Source organism: Haplochromis burtoni, unplaced genomic scaffold (assembly GCF_018398535.1).
Source record: "Haplochromis burtoni strain Fernald_Lab_line unplaced genomic scaffold, NCSU_Asbu1 Contig_122, whole genome shotgun sequence".
Taxonomy (NCBI): domain Eukaryota; kingdom Metazoa; phylum Chordata; class Actinopteri; order Cichliformes; family Cichlidae; genus Haplochromis; species Haplochromis burtoni.
The window spans coordinates 1125960-1144877 of NW_024582483.1; the positions used below are offsets into that span (position 1 = coordinate 1125960).

The 18918-nt window shown below is 43.0% G+C and overlaps 1 protein-coding gene across 1 annotated transcript in view; it reads left to right on the forward strand.

The window, feature by feature from the left end:
* Window positions 1-3153: 3153 nt before the first annotated feature.
* The window catches only part of LOC102310457 (protein kinase C beta type), a 48767-nt gene continuing 33002 nt past the window's right edge, over window positions 3154-18918 (forward strand). Inside the window, 2 exon segments of the mRNA XM_042223874.1 lie at window positions 3154-3723; window positions 4162-4193. Coding sequence (XP_042079808.1) covers window positions 3560-3723; window positions 4162-4193 — 196 coding nt within the window. The 5' untranslated portion in view covers window positions 3154-3559.

Here is an 18918-nt window from a genome sequence, read left to right on the forward strand (position 1 = left end):
AAAAAAATGCAGTCTTGTGAGATTTGGGTGTATTAATACATTTATCTTCCTTCGTGATCCCAACCTCATATCAGTAGCCTGCACCGGAAGCTTAAGCAAGACTTTACCACAGCCTGTCAGTTTTAAAAAACGATGCCTGGAGCAACAGGCTGTGTTTGCCTCGGCTGCTCAACCTGCTGAAACGTCAGATTAAATGCATACTGTACATACTTGACCTGCTTTGTACTTGCCAGTGTGTTTATTTCTCGAGGAACCAATGAGCACTCTAACACTGAAATGATTGTTTGATTAATCAGGGAGTCACTTGACAGAAAACTAATATGTGATTAATTCTTTTAAGCTATTTTGAATGTAAAAATACTGAAACAATCAACGGTAGTTTTACAAATGCGATGGTTTGCAATGTTTCCTCCCTGATAATCAAAATAATTGTAATTAATAATAATTATAATTAACAACAATAGCAATTCTAATAACATCGTTATTATTGTTATTATTAGTAGAGCCATATAAAAAATGTAAATTGACAATAAAAGCAGTTTTGTTAATAAACAAACACAAATTAAAAATGTCTGAAAAATAAATTTTGACTGGCTTCCTCTACAAGAAGATTGCCAGATACATATAACCAGAGATGGGCAGTAACGCGTTACTGTAATCCGATTACTTTTTTCAAGTAACGAGTAAAGTAAGGAATTACTATTGCAAAAACGGTAATTAGATTACCGTTACTTTCCCGTAGGAACGCTGCGTTACTGCGTTACTAAAACCGTGATTTTTTTGCGAGAATGTCTCACGACAGTGACGTAAGCGAGTGCGCCGTTAGTGACAACAGCTGTGTGCAGATCAACAATGGATCACATATCGAGTGTGGGAGAGAGTATGAGCGTGCAGCGTTTAAAGCGTGGAAGTACTGACCTTACTTTAGTTTGATTCCATAAAAAGTGACAAAAACATTAGCGTCCGTTGTGCGTGGGAAGAAAACTTCTTTTTACAGCGAAAAAAAAACCCCTAAACTTCCAAGCAAGCACCGAGTGCTGAACGACGTAATGGGAAACTCACAGAGAAACTCGCGGATTCTTCACTGACCGCGCGGCACACCTGCACCAGGGTAAACCTCCGCCTACCCACTCCTGCTTTACAGGTGAAAATAGAGCAACAGGACCGCTGAGTCTTTGACTTTATTTATTTTCTGCTGTGTTTTACTTGCATCTATTTGAAAGAGTGAGTGTAAACACAAAAAATATTTTATTTTATGTGCTGGAATGTGCAGAAAATAGGTTTAAATGTTAAACTAATTTATTCAAGTCAGAGAATGTTGCATATAATTAAATTTTTGCTTGATGCATAAAGTTAAAAGATTAAAACTGATAAAACAAGTTAAAAAAAGAGACTTTTCCATTTGATTACATTTTGTATGATGGATTATGTAGAAAAAGTAGAATTGGGCTGAAAGATCTATCGCTTTATCACCTCTTCAGGTTGTAAATCGTGTTTTTAAAAAGTAACTAAGTAACTAAGTAATTAATTACTTTTGAAAATAAGTAATCAGTAAAGTAACGGGATTACTTTTTTGGGGAAGTAATCAGTAATTAGTTACTGATTACTTTTTTCAAGTAACTTGACCAACACTGCATATAACCTAAAATACAGTTATGAAAAAAAAATCTGATTTGGAAGTGTGAGCATCTCTACAGGCACACATTTGGGAAGTTTGCTGGTCCAGAGCATTTGGGTGTGTGTTATCAAGAAGCAACAATCTCAGAGTTCACATAGATTTTTTGCAGTTTCACTGAATGTTGCACGGAGAGCTACATCTCAAACTCAGGCCTCAGTTAGTGTGTTAAATGGTGAAGTTCATGACAGCACATTTAAATTTACACTAAACAGGTATGACTTGTTTGGAAGGGTTGCCAGGAGAAAGCCTCTTCTCTCTAAAAAGAACATGGAGCGTGGTTTAGGATTAGAAATTTGTACTTGAGCAAACTACAACACTTGTGGAACAATGTCCTTTGAGCATATGAGACTAAAGTGGAGATGTTGACCATAATGCATGAAGCCATGTTTGATAAAAGCAAAACACGGCATATCAGCACAGGCGGATATCATACCAACTGTCGAGCACGGTGGAGGAGTGGTGATGATTTGGGTTTGTTTTGCAATCACAGGACCTGGGCAGCTTGAAGTCATTAAGGTGGCCTTGAACTCCTCTAGGGGCAAATGTGAGACCAACAGCTCTGTTTATCAGCTAAAGCTTGGTCCACACTGGATCACTGAACAGGGCAATGACCCAAAACAGAACAGCAAAATCTATGCCAGAATGGCTGAAAAAGAAAAGAATGAAGGTGTTGCAACGGTCCAGTCAAAGTCCACACCTCAACCTGATTGAAATAGAGCTGTGCATAAACAAATTCCTGCACATCCTCAGTGATCTGAACCAACACGGTAAAGGCTAAGGATGGTTCTACAAGCTGCTGATTTAGTTTCTCCACAGAAATGCACAAAGTCCTGTGTACTCAATTTGTAATGTTCATGCTTCTGACTATGTAGTAGCTTTACTGTATCTGATAAGACTAAAAGGAAAAGAAAGCAAACTGTGGGCCTGTCTGTAATCTAGAGACAACAGTATGGCTTACCTGTCTGCACTGTACCGCCGCCTGGTTTCCACTTTGCACTGTAGGAGTCTTTACATGATTAGAGGAACAGCACATTTTTCACTTCCAGAATCCATACTCTCTGTCTACATATATATTGACAAATAGGTGCTGATTATCAAAGTCCACACTGACTCTGAAAAGGTACATTAATAATGCTGAAAACACTGATGACAACAGACACATCTAATTACACTTTACAGAATAAGTGAGAGGTATATAATCAATAAAATATTTTAAAATGTAAGTTTTCATTCAGACACAGAGGCACGAGTTCAACTTGAAATTCTAATGCTCTCTATATGTTTGAAATAAGAGTCTATGACTAAAGGTCGATTTTTTTTTTTTTTTAGAAAACGGGGTCACCAGGTTGGCTAATAATGAGGGACTCTCTGAAATCGGAGCTTCAGGGGCCTCTGACTCACGGGTTCGTGGGCAATCACTGGTTTCTGTTAACTGGCGTCTCAGACTGGTTTGGATGCGTGTGTCTCCAGAAGTCACATCACAGTGAAAGAACGCAGGGCTCGTTGTGCCATAGACGGAGAGAGATCGCTTCAGAGGTGTGCCACACAAACAACACGTCAACGCACAAATACAGAGAGGGAGGAAGAGAGAGAGAGAGAGAGAGTTGTAAGCAGCGGCACATCGGTGAGAAGAGGGAAGCAGGCGCGCGGCACGGGGACCCGCCGGAAGAAGCAGCTGCAGCAGCTTGAGCGCGAGCTGGACGCAGACCGACAAAAACACCGGCAGCACGAGCGACACCGCGGCGGCCAGCGGGGCGAAGAGGAGAAGGAGGCGGCACCTGTACCGCGACTCGTCCTCCCCCGCCGCCTCCGTCGCGTCTCTCTCTCCCCTCTCCTCACCCCTCGTTCCTCCTCTCGGACCGCCGCCGCTTCCTCGTTAAGATGGCTGACCCCAACAGCGAAGGAGAGGTGCCGGAGAGCGCGCGCGGCTTTGCCCGTCAGGGAGCCCTCCGTCAGAAGAATGTGCACGAGGTGAAGAACCACAAGTTCATCGCGCGCTTCTTCAAGCAGCCAACCTTCTGCAGCCACTGCACGGACTTCATCTGGTGAGTGTGCGCGCGGGCGTGTGTGAGGGGAAAGGACACAGGTGATTCACTTGCTGCTGCGGCTCAATCGGCCTTCGTCCACACTGACACCGCAGTGTTTCTTTCATTGTCATGAAAAACAACGCGGTGCGCCATACACCCCCCACCCCCCTCCACAATTCTCTACAATGCGACAACACCGCGGGCCTGTCGGGGAGAGATGGCGTGTCGGCAGCCGCAGAGCAGTTGCTGCTGCTCGGTGTTTTTACCGCATCGTCCCGGACACCCATCTCTGACACTGGAGGAATGCTGCTGAAGACACAGGGCCCCGCTGATGTGTGTGTGTGTGCGCGCGCGCGAGATCATGTGTGATTGGATATGTGTGTGCGCGTGCGCGTCACTGCCAATGCATATCTTGTGAATTCCCCAAATCTCACAGCCCTGTCTTTCTGTCCACAGGGGCTTTGGGAAGCAGGGATTCCAGTGCCAAGGTAAGAGCAGCGGCTCATTCACAAATCCCTCTGTTGCATATGGCTGTGGGTGTGTGGACGGATGTTCACTGTCTGAAGGAGTGTTGCTGTGTGTGTGTTTGTTTCTTATATTCGGGGGCCTCAGGTCTGCACACTGTTAACGGTGACCTGTTGACTCTTTTGTTGATGGCGGGTTGGTGTTGGCAGGCAGGTGTCAAACTCAAAGCAGGTGCTTGCCAGCAGTGATAAATGAGAGTGCGAAAGCTCCCCGAAGAGGCTCGAGCTGAGGAGACAGTGTGAGATGTAAGAGTAGAAGAGTCGGCGGAGCACTGAAAGCTGAGATGTCTGGTTTTGACCGAGGAGAGATGGCAGGGAGACAGACCAGGAAGTTAGATAGATCATGCTGTTTACATCTGATTGGAGCTGTAAAATGGTGGTGGGCGTGTGTCTGTGCATGTGGGGGTGGATGGTGATGTGTGGCTGCGGGTGGGTGGCTACTCAAGGTGCTGGTGGGTGGGTTGGTGGGTGTCTAGACATGGACCTCTGCACAAAGCAGTTTCACAAACAGGCCCTTGCAGCAGCACGGTGACACCCCTCAATCACATGCATGCTGCTCAGCTGTGGCGATTGTTGTCGCTCTGTATCACTTCCTCTTCTTCACCATCCTTCTCAGACATCCACCTCAAGTCATTTAGCCTCGGTCATGATCATCCATGTGCGGCTCAGGACGAGGCAGCCAGAGTTTCCACGTTAGCCTCTTGTGTAATAGCGTTACTAGTGAAAAAGTTGAAGTCTCCTCCTCAACTGCTCTGCTGCTGATACAGGAAATGCACTGGAGGTAGAAAAAATTAACGCTTTATGTGGGTGAGTGAGCGCACACGGGCGCCTGGACTACGGACTGGTGTGTGGTTAATTAGCCTGAGTTGATGACACACAAAATGTGGAGAGCACAGACTGTCTGCAGCCTTTCTCAGGTAGAGCTGCTGTCAGATAAGGTTTTATTGCAAGTTTCAACCAGCTTAGTGAAAACAGAGCACTCTTAATCATATAGAAAGCCTTTTATGCCTCTGACTGAGAGGAAAGTAAACATCAAAGATATGAAAAGTAGCTAACCAGTCAGACAAACTATCCAGTCAGCACTTGTGTGCATGCAGACCAGAGCTGTGCTCTGTAAGTTGATGCCAAATTTAGCAATAACTCGAGTAAGTGTTTATTTTTTCCTCAGCTGTTACTTGGGCTGTAAAATAAAATGTACTTAAACCACTTTAAAAAAGTAAACAAAAAATCAGCACAGTTCATCTGTCCAGCTTCTCTAATGTCAAACCAAACTGCTTTTACTGGTGTTCAAAAATAAAAGGAGAAAACCCCCGCTGGGTTACAAAGAATGAGGTCCTGGTTATTTCTCTAACTGCAGCTGTCAGATGTCCTCACATGAAGACGTGCACAGAGTGATGCTCTTTGAAACGAGGACAGATGTAAGAATGCGCTCGCTGAGCGTGTCATTTGTGGGTTGCCACACAACAAGAGAGTGACTGAATTTGTCGTCGCTTAACCCGACGCCCTCCAAGAAACCGAAAGAGCACAATAAACATAAACCATAGCCAAGTATTGCATTACTATTTTGTTTGAATTTAATTTAGACTACTCTAGTGAGGAGGTTTTAGAGGTGTGTTTACACCTCCTCGTCAGAGGATTGGTTTAGCGGTGAGGTTAGAATAAGGTTTAGGCCGGTAATGGGAATGCATTATGTCAGTAAATCCACTCACAGAAATGACAATGTAAACATTCATGTGGTCATCCCAGCTCATCAGATTTTAGCCAAAACGTGATGGGTTCTCACTGAGATGAGCTCAAATTTGACAATGCGCTGACCTCAGAAATACAACCAATGAGTACCAAATGGTTCCTGTCTGATCTTGGAAGCTAAGTGGGGGTTGAGCTCGGTTGATATTTGGACAGGACTAGGTGTTGTAAGTTTGGATGTAGCTGTGCCTCAGAAGGTAGAGCATCCACTAATTAAAAGGTCGGTGGTTCTGTGGATGCTATTTAAGGTACTGAACCCCCAAAGTTTAATCTGATGCATCCATTGGAGTGTGAGTGTGTGCATGATGGTTTAAAAAGCCAGTCCATTTCTAGAGGGAGGTGAAGAGCAGGGCGATATGACCAAAAATATTTATCACGATACAGATTTGAAAATTTGCGATAACGATATAACTGACGATATAATTGACACTAGACAAAATACTTTACAACTCCTCAATTTTATTAGTGCAAAAAAACCCCATCAATGTATTTTCACTTAAACAAGCAGCTGTTTTTTGCATTAAAGTTATATAAAAATGTAACAGTGCAAATGCAAATTCCTTGCTGACAGTTTAACCAAAAGGCATTTCCAGTGGAAATTGACCGACACATCCTCAGCATAACCGTGTATAATATCCACAAAACTTAGAAAGAGGTTACACACACGCAATACGGTAATATAATGTTGAAGCACCGTACGTATTACTCCGCGAGGCTCCTGCCTACGGTAGCCGTAATGCTCCGTAGGCTCCGTACCCATATTCTATCGCGATATTTCATTTTCTATACCGGTATTACCGTAAACGGTATGATATGGCCCAGCCCTAACAGACACATTAGCACACACACACACATACAGAGATGTCTTTATTTATGAGTGAAAGGAAAAAAGTCATTTAATAAATTTGACTTGGCAGGTTCTCATTGATCCAGGTCAGAGTAGTTTTAAGCGCTTGAGTTGAAGCCAGCTTAATTTATAAAACTTATAAGTAATTTTAAATTTGATGTAACCACTGCATAATTGAGATGAAAAAACATCATGTCAGAGCACCGTTAGTCTCAGGAGTTCGGCTCAAGCATAAGAGCTGTTTGATAAAGATGACGGGAAGGAAGGACAGCTTTCAAATGCCTGAGGTGTCCTGCGGTGCACAAATATGACAAATGTGTCTGTGCAGCGTATAATCAGCTGTAATCTAATAAAAATAATGCTGCGTGCGTCTGAGGAGCACAGCAGTATGAGACGGTGCTTCTGAATGAATTAGCCCGTGTGATATGACAGTGATCTTAAAGGTAACAGAAAAGGTTAAAGTAAGCTCAAACACCACAGAAAAAACACATCCTGTCAAAATCACGTGATCCTTATCTAGCCAAATCAACTGCTGCCATTCAAAAAGGCTGAAGAGCAGCTTGTGTATCAGCCCCTCCCACCTTTAATTTTACTCGTGCTCAGAAAGTCCGCTGCCATGCAGAGCAGCAGCACAGCACATCTTCAGCCCCGCCGTGTGGTCTTTGGGGACCCTGTTCTTCCTGTTCAGGGTGGTTCTTGGTAAAAGTGATCACGTGAACAGATCGAAATGTTGGTATGAATTACAACGCAGAAGAACAAGCACGGTCAAAAGTTGACCTGTGCTTGTACCGCACATTGAAACTTCTATAAATATGGAGTATGTAAATTAAATTTGGATCAAACAAATATTCACCTCGAGTATCCAGTGAACACTGAACGCCTAGTTGGCATCCTGTTCTTGTTTCAGATGTGTAGGCCTACATATACACTTTGCTGATGCTTTCTAGAGTTCGACAGCTTTAGAAACAAGCAAACGATTATCTTGAATTCTCAGGAAGTGCTGTGTTGCTTATTTACTGGTTAATGATATCTTAACATTGCTAAATTAGTTTGAGAAGTGAGCACAAGTTTAGATTTTAATGCGATAGCCTGAAAGATGTGCAGATGCAATCACAGTTGATGATTCGTTGTTGGAAACCCTGCAGTACTACAGCTTTGTATTGCTTTTATATTAATCAGATGTAGAGTTCAGCAGCTAAAGCTTTGTTTGCAGTTCACATATAAAGACAAAAAGAGAGAGTCGTCCTTCAGATTTTCAGTGCACAGTTTGTTAGAAACTGAAATGCTACTTTAAGTTGTTTATCCATTAATAATGTTGTGATTAAGTTTTTACGCTCTGATTTGATGATTTGGTTTTTGTGACGCACCAGTCCCTCAGTCAGTCACTCAGTCATGCTTTGATATTTCACTGAACAAATTCATCTTTTCCAACTGAATGATTCATGGGTAAAATAACTGATACAGTAATCAGTTGCAACCCTTCTTCATATTTAAGTAACTGCTTCTGAACAACCCAATCTAAAGTTTGTGTCTTTGGGCTGTGGGAGGAAACCCCTGTAGGCACAAGGAAACTTTAAGAATATCACAGCAGACCCAGAGGTTTGAACCCAGGAACCTACCTGCTGTGAGGTGTAACTCATACGTGTAGATGTGGATGTGAGAGTGTGTGGTTATCCTTTGCTGTGTGTTAGCCCTGTGATAGACTGGCAAACTGTCACCACTCTTAGTTGGATAAGCTGTTATGGGCTTAGTTAAACATGCCTGGAAATCTCTTAGGAACCTCCGGCACTGGTGAAAATGTGTGTTACTCGACTGGTTGGTGACTAGTTGCTGGCTGACTATAAAATTATTTGTTTTAAAAACCTCCCTGTGATTGCTTTGGTCGTCAGCAGATTGCCGTGGCCTCTTGTTGTTTGGAGACCATTCACCTTCAAAGTAAAAGCTGTGTATTTCAAAAGGTGCAGCTTTTACTTTTGAAGGTGACTATCTGTTTGTAGTTTGCGTTGCACTTTTCACAGTTTCACTGCCTCTGGGCAAGCGGTTGTCGAGTGTTTCCCGACAAACCGCTTTTATCCACGCTAACTGAAGGCAACCATAGCAACCTGCTAACAACCAAAGTAATTGCAAGTACACTGTACTGTAGACCTCTTTGCAGCCAGTTAAACTTAGCAGCTGCTGGGAAACACTTGCCAACCCGTTGCAGAATGCACATTTTTCCCTAGCAACCTTTGATTTTTGTGGGTAAGTGGGATCATCCACAGGTGTCACGGTATGTGTGAATGGGGCTTCAGAAAATGAATGGAGGGCAAAGGAAAACATTTAAAGGTGCTAAAATCATTTCCTTCCATAAAGAAGTTTTTTCTGTGAATTTAACCAGATGTGAGAGCCGGTGGTGAAATTTCTAAATAAACTTTTGTAAAGATTTCTCACCACAAGCTTCTGCTTTTTGTGAGGATTGGTCCTATAACTTCTGTAAATAATCGGCTGAACTTTTATTCATGACTTTGGAAACAGCCACTGACAAAATGGTTACACTGTAACGTCCTTTAGTAGCTGTGTTGAATTTATAGGTCAAATAACTTCAAATATATAAAAGTGTTGAGAATAAAGGAACTTTAAAAGGGGCCCACTTTAAAGTAAAACTAGCCATTTTAATCATATTTGAATGTTATGGCATTAAGTCAGATAATCTACATATAAGTTGCGTAAAAGAAAGGGGCTTTTTCCTCTGCTGTGTTTTACCTGAGGTGAGAGAAAAGTGTTTAGATGTTAAGAGTGAACGCTGGTGCTTTAAGAGTCCTGAGAGAGAAAGAAGAAGGGTGTAGATTAGGTTATTGCGAATGGGAGGTGCACAAACACACACACACACACACACACAGCAAGTCAACAACACTGTTGTCGTTTTGGTTTGAAGGAATTTCATACGTGTAGTAAGGACTTGTTCTGACGTGCAGGGTGGATTGTATGTGCACGTGAGTGTGGGCGGAGGGGGGTGTCCAGCAGGAGACACTATGTTTCATACATGTGATATAGGTATCTTATGTCCGTTTTGGGTGTGTTGGATTCCTGTTCTGCAGGTATTCAAAGATCTCTATTCTTTCTTTCTTTTCCCTGCTTTTCATTTTTCTTTTACTGGTCCTCGTTTGTATATGTGTGCACACCTGAGTGCACCGCGGGCAAAAAAAGAGGAAGTCACTGTTGTTGTTTCCTGCTGCAGTCAGATGCAGGTGTCTGAACTGAGGTTGGATTGGCTGTGTTAAGGACAGTTTTCAGTTCAGCTAACGTACCATGATTTGAGGGAACGTTTCACAAGTGAAAACCACATTAGACAAATTTAAAATGCCGCAAAGTGGTTATAAATTATGGCTGGGATTTATGAGTCGCTGAGATGGGAAGGGAGAAGAAGTAGTTGGTTTAATGATAAAAGGCCTCTTTTAAATCGCAATTTTAATGGCTCCCAGTATTTAAAGCACAGGCAGTGGTGTGCAAAATTGCAGCTCTGTCGAAGCATTCCCAGCAAGCCCTGGCAGGAGATGGTGGGCCAGATAGTGGTACAATCTATGACATGATTACTCGTGTCATTATTTATACCTATTCTTTCCTGCTGTGACAAGTCAAATTTTCTCAAGTGACAGGCTGGTTCCCTTTTAGTGTTTTTACTTCTGAAATGCAGCCCTGAAGCAATTTCCATGGAAGGTATTTATTTAGACTTGCAACTTTCCTTCCTGCATGTTGATGTTTGAGTGCTAAGCCAATAATCGAATCATTACCAGAAACAATCAGGCTTGCACTCAATGGCCACCTCATTACGTACACCTTCCGTAGGGGTGCAACGATACACAAAATTCACGGTTCGGTTCGGTTCGGTTCGATACTTTGGTGTCACGGTTCGATATTTTTTCGATACAAAAAAAAATGTTCATGCCTTTTTAATTTGTCATTTATTAAAATTATAAATATATATTTTAACTCAAAAGTACAGTTTTTAAATTTAACCCTAACCCTTGTGCGTGTTTTTTATTTTGACAGCGAATGCGCACCTGCGGACCACTTATGTGCAGCCCTGGTTATTTAGCTCGTCATATTGCAGCCACAGAAATTATTTTGTCCATGAAACCATAAAGCTGCACTTTCTTTTTGCCTTATAGTCTGATTTGTCATAACTTCTCCGTTTTGTGGTAAGCTTTTCTTTGGCTGTCACTTCTTCACCCTGACCTGTCTTATTTGGCTCAGCAGAACTAAAATATATATCTGTCTGTGAAGGTTCTCAGTCATCCAGGTCATCGTAGTCAAATATATATCCTGCTGCTTTTACACACTCACTCACATAAGCTCAGCGATTCTCTGCGCGATCAACCTCTCACATGTTTAAGTTGCTGCGGGAGATTTCACTTGTCATGTTTGCATAGTAAGCTAACGATTATAAGACGATGTCAGAGGAATTGGTGCACAAATTATCATCACTCACCAGATCAGTAGCTGTCGCTCTCTATACACAGTTCGCGCGATTGCAAAGTGAAAGCAAAAAACAAGCGCAAATTCAAACGCGATTTCAATATGTCACATATTGACAGTGGCTCACCGATGCCAATGACATAATTACCCAGCTACATTTCCTGAAAGAATGCAAAAGCATTGACATATATTTTTCCTTCCTACATAGCCCGACGGGCAGGGAAGAGATAGATTTTGGTAGCCCGACTGAAAAAATCGCTAGCCCCGGGACGTCGGGCTAGCGATATTGCAGCCCTGTATCTGATTGAGGAATCACTCATCTTTGGAAAAGAGAGTTTATTACAGAGAAATGTCTCTTTCCAAAATAAAAGCTATACTATACCGCTTCTTCTGGGCTATATTCTCAGCAGATATTAACAATAAGGAGAATCATGTGCTAACAGCTGTCTAAATGACTCGGCTAAAGTTAGTAGCAGCTTGCTTGTTTTTTTTCTGCTTCCACTTGTCTTTGCACTAGGATGATGTCGGCGTAAATGTGCAGTCATATTCGTTGTGTTCCCACTAGTGCTGTCAGGTTAATCTCTGAAATGACGTTAACGCCACAACACGGCAAATCTCCGTTAACGAGCTACCGCCGATGCCGTGCATGGGGCTAGACGGCCAACACGTTAACGAGCTAACTGCGCTAACACACTAGTTCCCACCCATGTAATTGAGCATTGCATGGCACATCCAACATACTGTTTTACTTTAGTCCATGACTCGCTTACCTTCAGGGTCATACGTCACATGAAAACCAAAATAATTCCAAACGCCAGATCTGAATGAGGGTGGGGGAGGTCCATGTTGTAAGGAGAGCTTAACTTCTGTCTCGCTAGCTTGCCCTGCGCTCTTCCTTCTGACGATGCTGTCTGTGTTGAGCGCTCAGTGAATCTGCGTTCGACTACTCCGCCTAGGCTGCACTGTCGCCTAGGCGGAGTAGTCGAACGCAGATTCACTGAGCGCTCAACACAGACAGCATCGTCAGAAGGAAAGTTGATAAAATAAATTACAAATTTTGTATTGTTCGATACATATGCGTACCGAACCGAAAGCACTGTATCGAACGGTTCAATATTGATATGAATATCGTTGCACCCCTAACCTTTCGAGTGCCAGCTTGGACCCAGCTTTTTCCTTCAGAACTGTGTTAATTCTTCACCTTATTGATTCAACTACATGCTGACTGTGAAGGCCGTCATGAGCTCACTGTCATGTTCAAGAAACCAATTTGAGATGATTAGGGCTTTGTGACATGACATGTTATCTTGCTTGACGCAACCATAAGAAGATACACTGTGCTCATAAAGGTATTGACATGGTCAGCAACAATATTTGGGTGGGCTGTGGCACTTTAAATGATGTGGCAAAGTGTGCCAAAAAGTACCTACCCCCCCACAATTACACCTCCTTCAGCAGCCTTATCCGTTGCTACAGAGCAGCATGGATCTGTTGCTTTGTGATGTTTATATCGACTTCTGACCCTGCCATCTAAATGTTGCAGCAAAAGTTGAGCCTCATCAGACCAGGCAGCTATTTTCCAATGTATCACACAGTTTAATGAGTCTTGGCATGTTGCAGCCTCGGTTTCCTGTTCTGACAAGATTGGGAACTGATGTTGGCATTAATAAGCAGTTGAACAGGTGTACTTAATAAAGTGTATTTTGACAGTTTGTAGAATAAACAGGGAAAAAATATTCAAATTCTGTTTAAACAGCATCTGCATAACACCCAAAGGTCATTGGTCCAAAATCTTGTGAGTTATTATTGTGGAGAGATTTGTAAATAAATCAATAAATAAGAAGAATGCCTGACAACAATTTGCTTTGAACTTCTAGTTTGAGTGACTTGATATAAGACGCCTAAGCTTGGGGACATTCTGATTGAAAGTCTCCTTTAATCTGACTATTTCTGAAACTGTAGTTAAGACTGGCTTTACAGTAAGGGCCTGTCTATTTGTTTTGGGATCGCTGACATGTAAACAGCATTTTAGGCCATTGAGGAAAGGACTCTTAAAAACACCCTTGCATGGTGAAAATTTACAAAAAAATTCCTGTATCTATGTGTGAACAAAGAAAACAAAGATTTTGTTTTACAGCATGAAAGGCGTCCACCTTCCTCTATTTATTTATTTATTTATTTATTTTTGTTTGTTTTTTACGCCAGACTGCATGCTGTGTTTGTGTTTGCAGGGTTCCAGTTGGCTAACATTTCCATACAGTTAGGGTTATATTGCTACACATGTTTGTTCCTTTTTTTTTTTTTTCTTTTTTTTTTATTAGCGGCAATGCACGGATGTCTTAGAAGTAAAAGCAGATCTGTGTTTTTAAAGAAGAGCATATATGGAAGTAACATAAAAATAGACATTTTATTGATATTTAAACAATGGGTATAATACTTGAACTAATTCTAAAAAATATCTAAAAATCTAGTAGCAGTTCATAATTACGGTACATTTGGATAGCAATTAACTTACGCTAGCTGAACTGTTGCTGTTCATCACAACAGTGAGTCAGTCTGGCTACCATGTTGCACTCCTCATGTAGATACAGTATCCGGTCTTTAAGTCATACGTCATTGGCCGTTTCCGGATCCAAACTCCGCTGCAGGTCCCAAAGTCAAACAAACACTGCGGCATTACTGAGAGTTAAAAACTGTCTAAATTCTTTCATCTTTAATAAAATGATCAGTGTGTGCTGCTTTACCAGGTGTAACAATTAAGTTTAACATCCAGGTGATATCACATGTTCTGACTGAGAGATTTCTGAAAAAATTCAAACGTACAGCTCTGCTATCACTTCCAACATGAAGGACAGAAAACTAAACAGCAGTGACGTTTGTAGGGTTACTGAAGTTGGCTAGCTGGTATATAATGATGTGCTACTGGTGACTAGCGACAGAGCTAGCATATATATGGTTAGCACATAACAACAACAGTGAAGCTGGAGGATAATGCCTAACTTTTTTCCACTCATAAAAGTTAACATGAGGGTTCCCATGGTTAGGACAAATGCAATCGCATGGCAGGATGCTGTAAACGGACCAAACTTCAGTCAGGAGAACAACTGAGATAATCCATCCACAATACGAGGTTAGTCATTAACAACGATGGGCAGTAACGCGATTACTTTTTTCAATAACGAGTAAAAGTAAGGGATTACTATTGCAAAAACGGAATATAGACTTCCGTTTATCTTCTCCCTGTAGAGAACTGCTGACGCTTACTAACCTGGATTTAACTACTGCGACACAGATCACGACAGTTGACGCTCTAGGACCGCGAGCACACACTGCGCCTGTTAGTGACAACAGTGCAGTGCAGATCAACAATGGATCACATCACTCCATTGCGGGAAAATCAGATGAGAGTTTTTTAATGAGCGTGCAGCGTTTATCATAATCATAGTATCAAATCACTTTTATTGTCATGCACTCATCATGTAGTCAAGTTACTTGGTAGAGCACATAGTGAGTGATAATCTTGTATTGCGAGCTTCACAAGCAACAGAGCTGTGACAATATTAATAAATACTATACGCAAACAAGACAAAAGTACAACCCGATAAGCACATCAATGAAACTTAACTAATGATATGTAAATATTACGTATATGCATTTCTGGATGTGTATACTAAATATTTTTCTGGTGTTGTGTGTGTGTGTGTGTGTGTACAACATATTTTAAAATTAAGATATAGTAAACAATAAGATAAAAGTATATAGAAAATGATATAGCACAGTGAGACTCTGCAGAACAGCTTGGCAATTCTACTTTTTGTACAGTGTGGAGTGCATAATGTTGAAGAAATCTCCAGTAGTGAAGCTGAGGTCTATACGTGTTCAGCAGTCTGATGGCCTGTGGAAGAAGCTGTCTCTCAGTCTGCTGGTACGGGACCGGATGCTGCAGAACCTCCTTCCTGATGGAAGCAGTCTGAACAGTTTATGGCTGGGGTGACTGGAGTCCTTGATGATCCTCCCCGCTTTCCTCAGGCACCGCTTCCTGTAGATGTCTTGGAGGGAGGGAAGCTCACCTCCAATTATCCGTTCAGAGCACCGCACTACTCGCTGGAGAGCTTTGCGAGTTGTAGGCGGTGCTGTTGCCATACCAGGTGGTGATGCATCCAGTGAGGATGCTCTCAATGGCACAGTGATAGAAGGTCCTGAGGATGCGGGGGCTCATGCCGAATCTTTTCAGTCTCCTGAGAAAGAAGAGGCGCTGCTGCGCCTTCTTCACTGTTTTGTTTGTGTGTACTGACCACGTAAGATCCTCAGCCAGATGTACACCAAGGAACCGGAAGCTGCTCACTCTCTCCACAGCAGCGCCGTTGATGGTGATGGGGGTGTGTACTTCTCTGCACCTCCGGAAGTCCACTATCAACTCCTTTGTCTTTGCGACGTTGAGGGTGAGATGGTTGTCTTGACACCAGTGGGTCAGGGCGCTGACCTCCTCCCTGTAAGCCGTCTCATCACCATTGGTGATAAGACCCACCACTGTAGTGTCGTCCGCAAACTTCACAATGATGTTGGAGTTGTTAGTGGCTGTGCAGTCGTAGGTGTAGAGTGAGTATAGGAGAGGGCTCAGTACACACCCCTGTGGAGCACCAGTGTTCAGTGTGATGGGGGATGAGGTGATGCTGCCCAGTCTGACCACTTGGCGTCTGTCAGACAGGAAGCTAAGGATCCAGCTGCAGAGGGAGCTGCTCAGTCCTAGATCCTGCAGTTTCCTGTCCAGCTTCGAGGGAACGATGGTATTGAATGCTGAGCTGTAATCTACAAACAGCATTCTCACATACGTGTCTCTCTTCTCCAGGTGTGACAGGGCAGTATGTAGTGTCAGGGCTATGGCATCATCAGTGGACCTGTTGTGGCGGTATGCGAACTGTAGAGGGTCCAGTGAGTCGGGTAGTGCAGAGCAGATGAAGTCCCTGACCAGCTTCTCGAAGCATTTGCTTACGATGGGGGTCAGGGCTACAGGTCGCCAGTCGTTCAATGAGGAGATGGTGGAGGATTTGGGTACAGGGACGATGGTGGCCATTTTGAAGCAGGCTGGGACTACAGACAGAGAGAGGGAAAGGTTGAAGATGTGCGTGAACACTCCAGCCAGCTGAGCCGCGCATGACTTGAGGACGCGGCCGGGAATCCCGTCCGGACCAGTAGCTTTGCGTGCGTTCACCTTCCTGAAGCACCTCCGCACATCCTCCTCAGACACAGTGTGCGCACTGACGTCATCCGCGGTGCGCACACTGTCCGGTCTCATGGTGTTCGCTGTGTCGAATCTAGCGTAGAATACGTTTAGATCCTCACACAGAGAGGCCGTGGTCTGCGGTGTGCTGGTTTTCCCTCTAAAGTCTGTGATCGTGTTTAGTCCCTGCCACATACTCCGAGGGTTGTCAAACTGTTGCTCCACCCTGTCCCTGTACTCACGTTTGGCTGCTTTGATCGTCTTCCGGAGTTGGTAATGTGCGTGTTTGTAGTCCGATGTGTTCGCGGAGGCAAAGGCGGTGCTCCGTGCCGCCAGTGCCGCGCGAACATCTCCGTTAATCCAGGGTTTTTGATTTGGGAAGGATTTAACTGTTCTGGATGGGACGACATCTTCCACGCATTTCCTGATAAATCCGCAGACTGAGTCTGTGTATTCATCAATGTCCCTAGCAGCCACGTGAAACATTTCCCAGTCCGCGTGATCAAAACAGTCCCGCAGCGCAGACTCCGATTGGTCCGTCCAACAGTGCACCGCCCTCCGGGTTGGAGCTTCCTGTTTCAGCTTCTGCCTGTAGGCGGGCAGGAGCAGGATGGAGCGGTGATCTGATTGGCCGAATGGGGCGCGGGGGAGGGCTTTGTACGCATCCCGGAAAGAGGTGTAGCAGTGGTCGAGTAGCCGGTCTCCACGAGTGTTAAAATGGATGTGTTGGTGGAGTTTGGGTGAGACTTTCTTCAGGTTTCCCTTATTAAAGTCTCCGGCTGTGATAAACGCTGCCTCTGGGTGTGCGGTTTCCTCGCTGCTGATCGCGCTGTACAGTTCCCTGAGTGCTCGGTCAGTGTCGGCTTGTGGGGGAATGTAAACAGCCGTAATAATCACTGCTGTAAATTCCCTCGGTAGCCAGAATGGCCGGCACTTAATCATCAGGTACTCCAGGTCCGGTGAGCAGAAGGATTTGACCGGGTGCACGTTCGCATAATCACACCAGCTGTTGTTGATCATGAAACACACACCACCGCCTCTGCTTTTCCCAGTAAGATCCTGTGACCTGTCCGCGGAAGTACTGACCTTACTTTGAGTTTGATTCCATAAAAAGTGACAAAAACATTAGCGTCCGTTGTGCGTGGGAAGAAAACTTCTTTTTACAGCGAAAAAAACCCCTAAACTTCCAAGCAAGCACCGAGTGCGCAACGACGTAATGGGAAACTCACAGAGAAACTCGCGGATTCTTCAACTGACCGCGGCACACCTGCACCAGGGTAAACCTCCGCCTACCCCAGTCCTGCTTTACAGGTGAAAATAGAGCAACAGGACCGCTGAGTCTTTGACTTTATTTATTTTCTGCTGTGTTTTACTTGCATCTATTTGAAAGAGTGAGTGTAAACACAAAAAATATTTTATTTTATGTGCTGGAATGTGCAGAAAATAGGTTTAAATGTTAAACTAATTTATTCAAGTCAGAGAATGTTGCATATAATTAAATTTTTGCTTGATGCATAAAGTTAAAAGATTAAAACTGATAAAAACAAGTTTAAAAAAGAGACTTTTCCATTTGATTACATTTTGTATGATGGATTATGCAGAAAAAGTAGAATTGGGCTGAAAGATCTATCGCTTTATCACCTATTCAGGTTGTAAATCGTGTTTTAAAAAGTAACTAAGTAACTAAGTAATTAATTACTTTTGAAAATAAGTAATCAGTAAAGTAACGGGATTACTTTTGGGGAAGTAATCAGTAATTAGTTACTGATTACTTTTTTCAAGTAACTTGACCAACACTGGTCATTAATATACTGCTGCATGGGATGGGCTGTAGTTACATGTAAGGTTTTAAAATTTAGCTGTAAAATTAACAGTGGTAATAACAACCAAGAGAGGCTGACAGTTATCACTGACTTTAGGGGCTTTTTCAGAGTAAAATGAACAAGGTACAAAGCATTAAAACATGTTAAAAACACAAAGGCCTTAATAAACACAGAATAGTTTAGACCCGAAAGCAGGGTTCAAATGTCATCACTTAACAACTGTATACGTAGCAGAGGAAAATTGTCCCCAATTCAAATAAACACAACTTGCTGAATTTGAAATTTGTCATAAATAACCAATTATACACTTATACTTTTTAAATGAATCTTTTTAATACTTTATCCTCTGTAGACAGTGACATTAGTCCACTTTCAGATTAATCTCATGGCAGACATGTTTACAGGAAGTAGTAGAATACCGACCTGTGGTTACGAGGCAGTCTAGTGCTGTGTGACTGTACTCTTAATGAAAGCAGGCCTGCTGTGAGGTCTCCTGGTAGCTTCCCCATTAAAGTGATGCCCTTTTGTCATGGAAGTTAGCCTTGAGGTCTCGTCCGGAAAACCCTACCAAAGTTAATGCTTATACACTTTAATCTC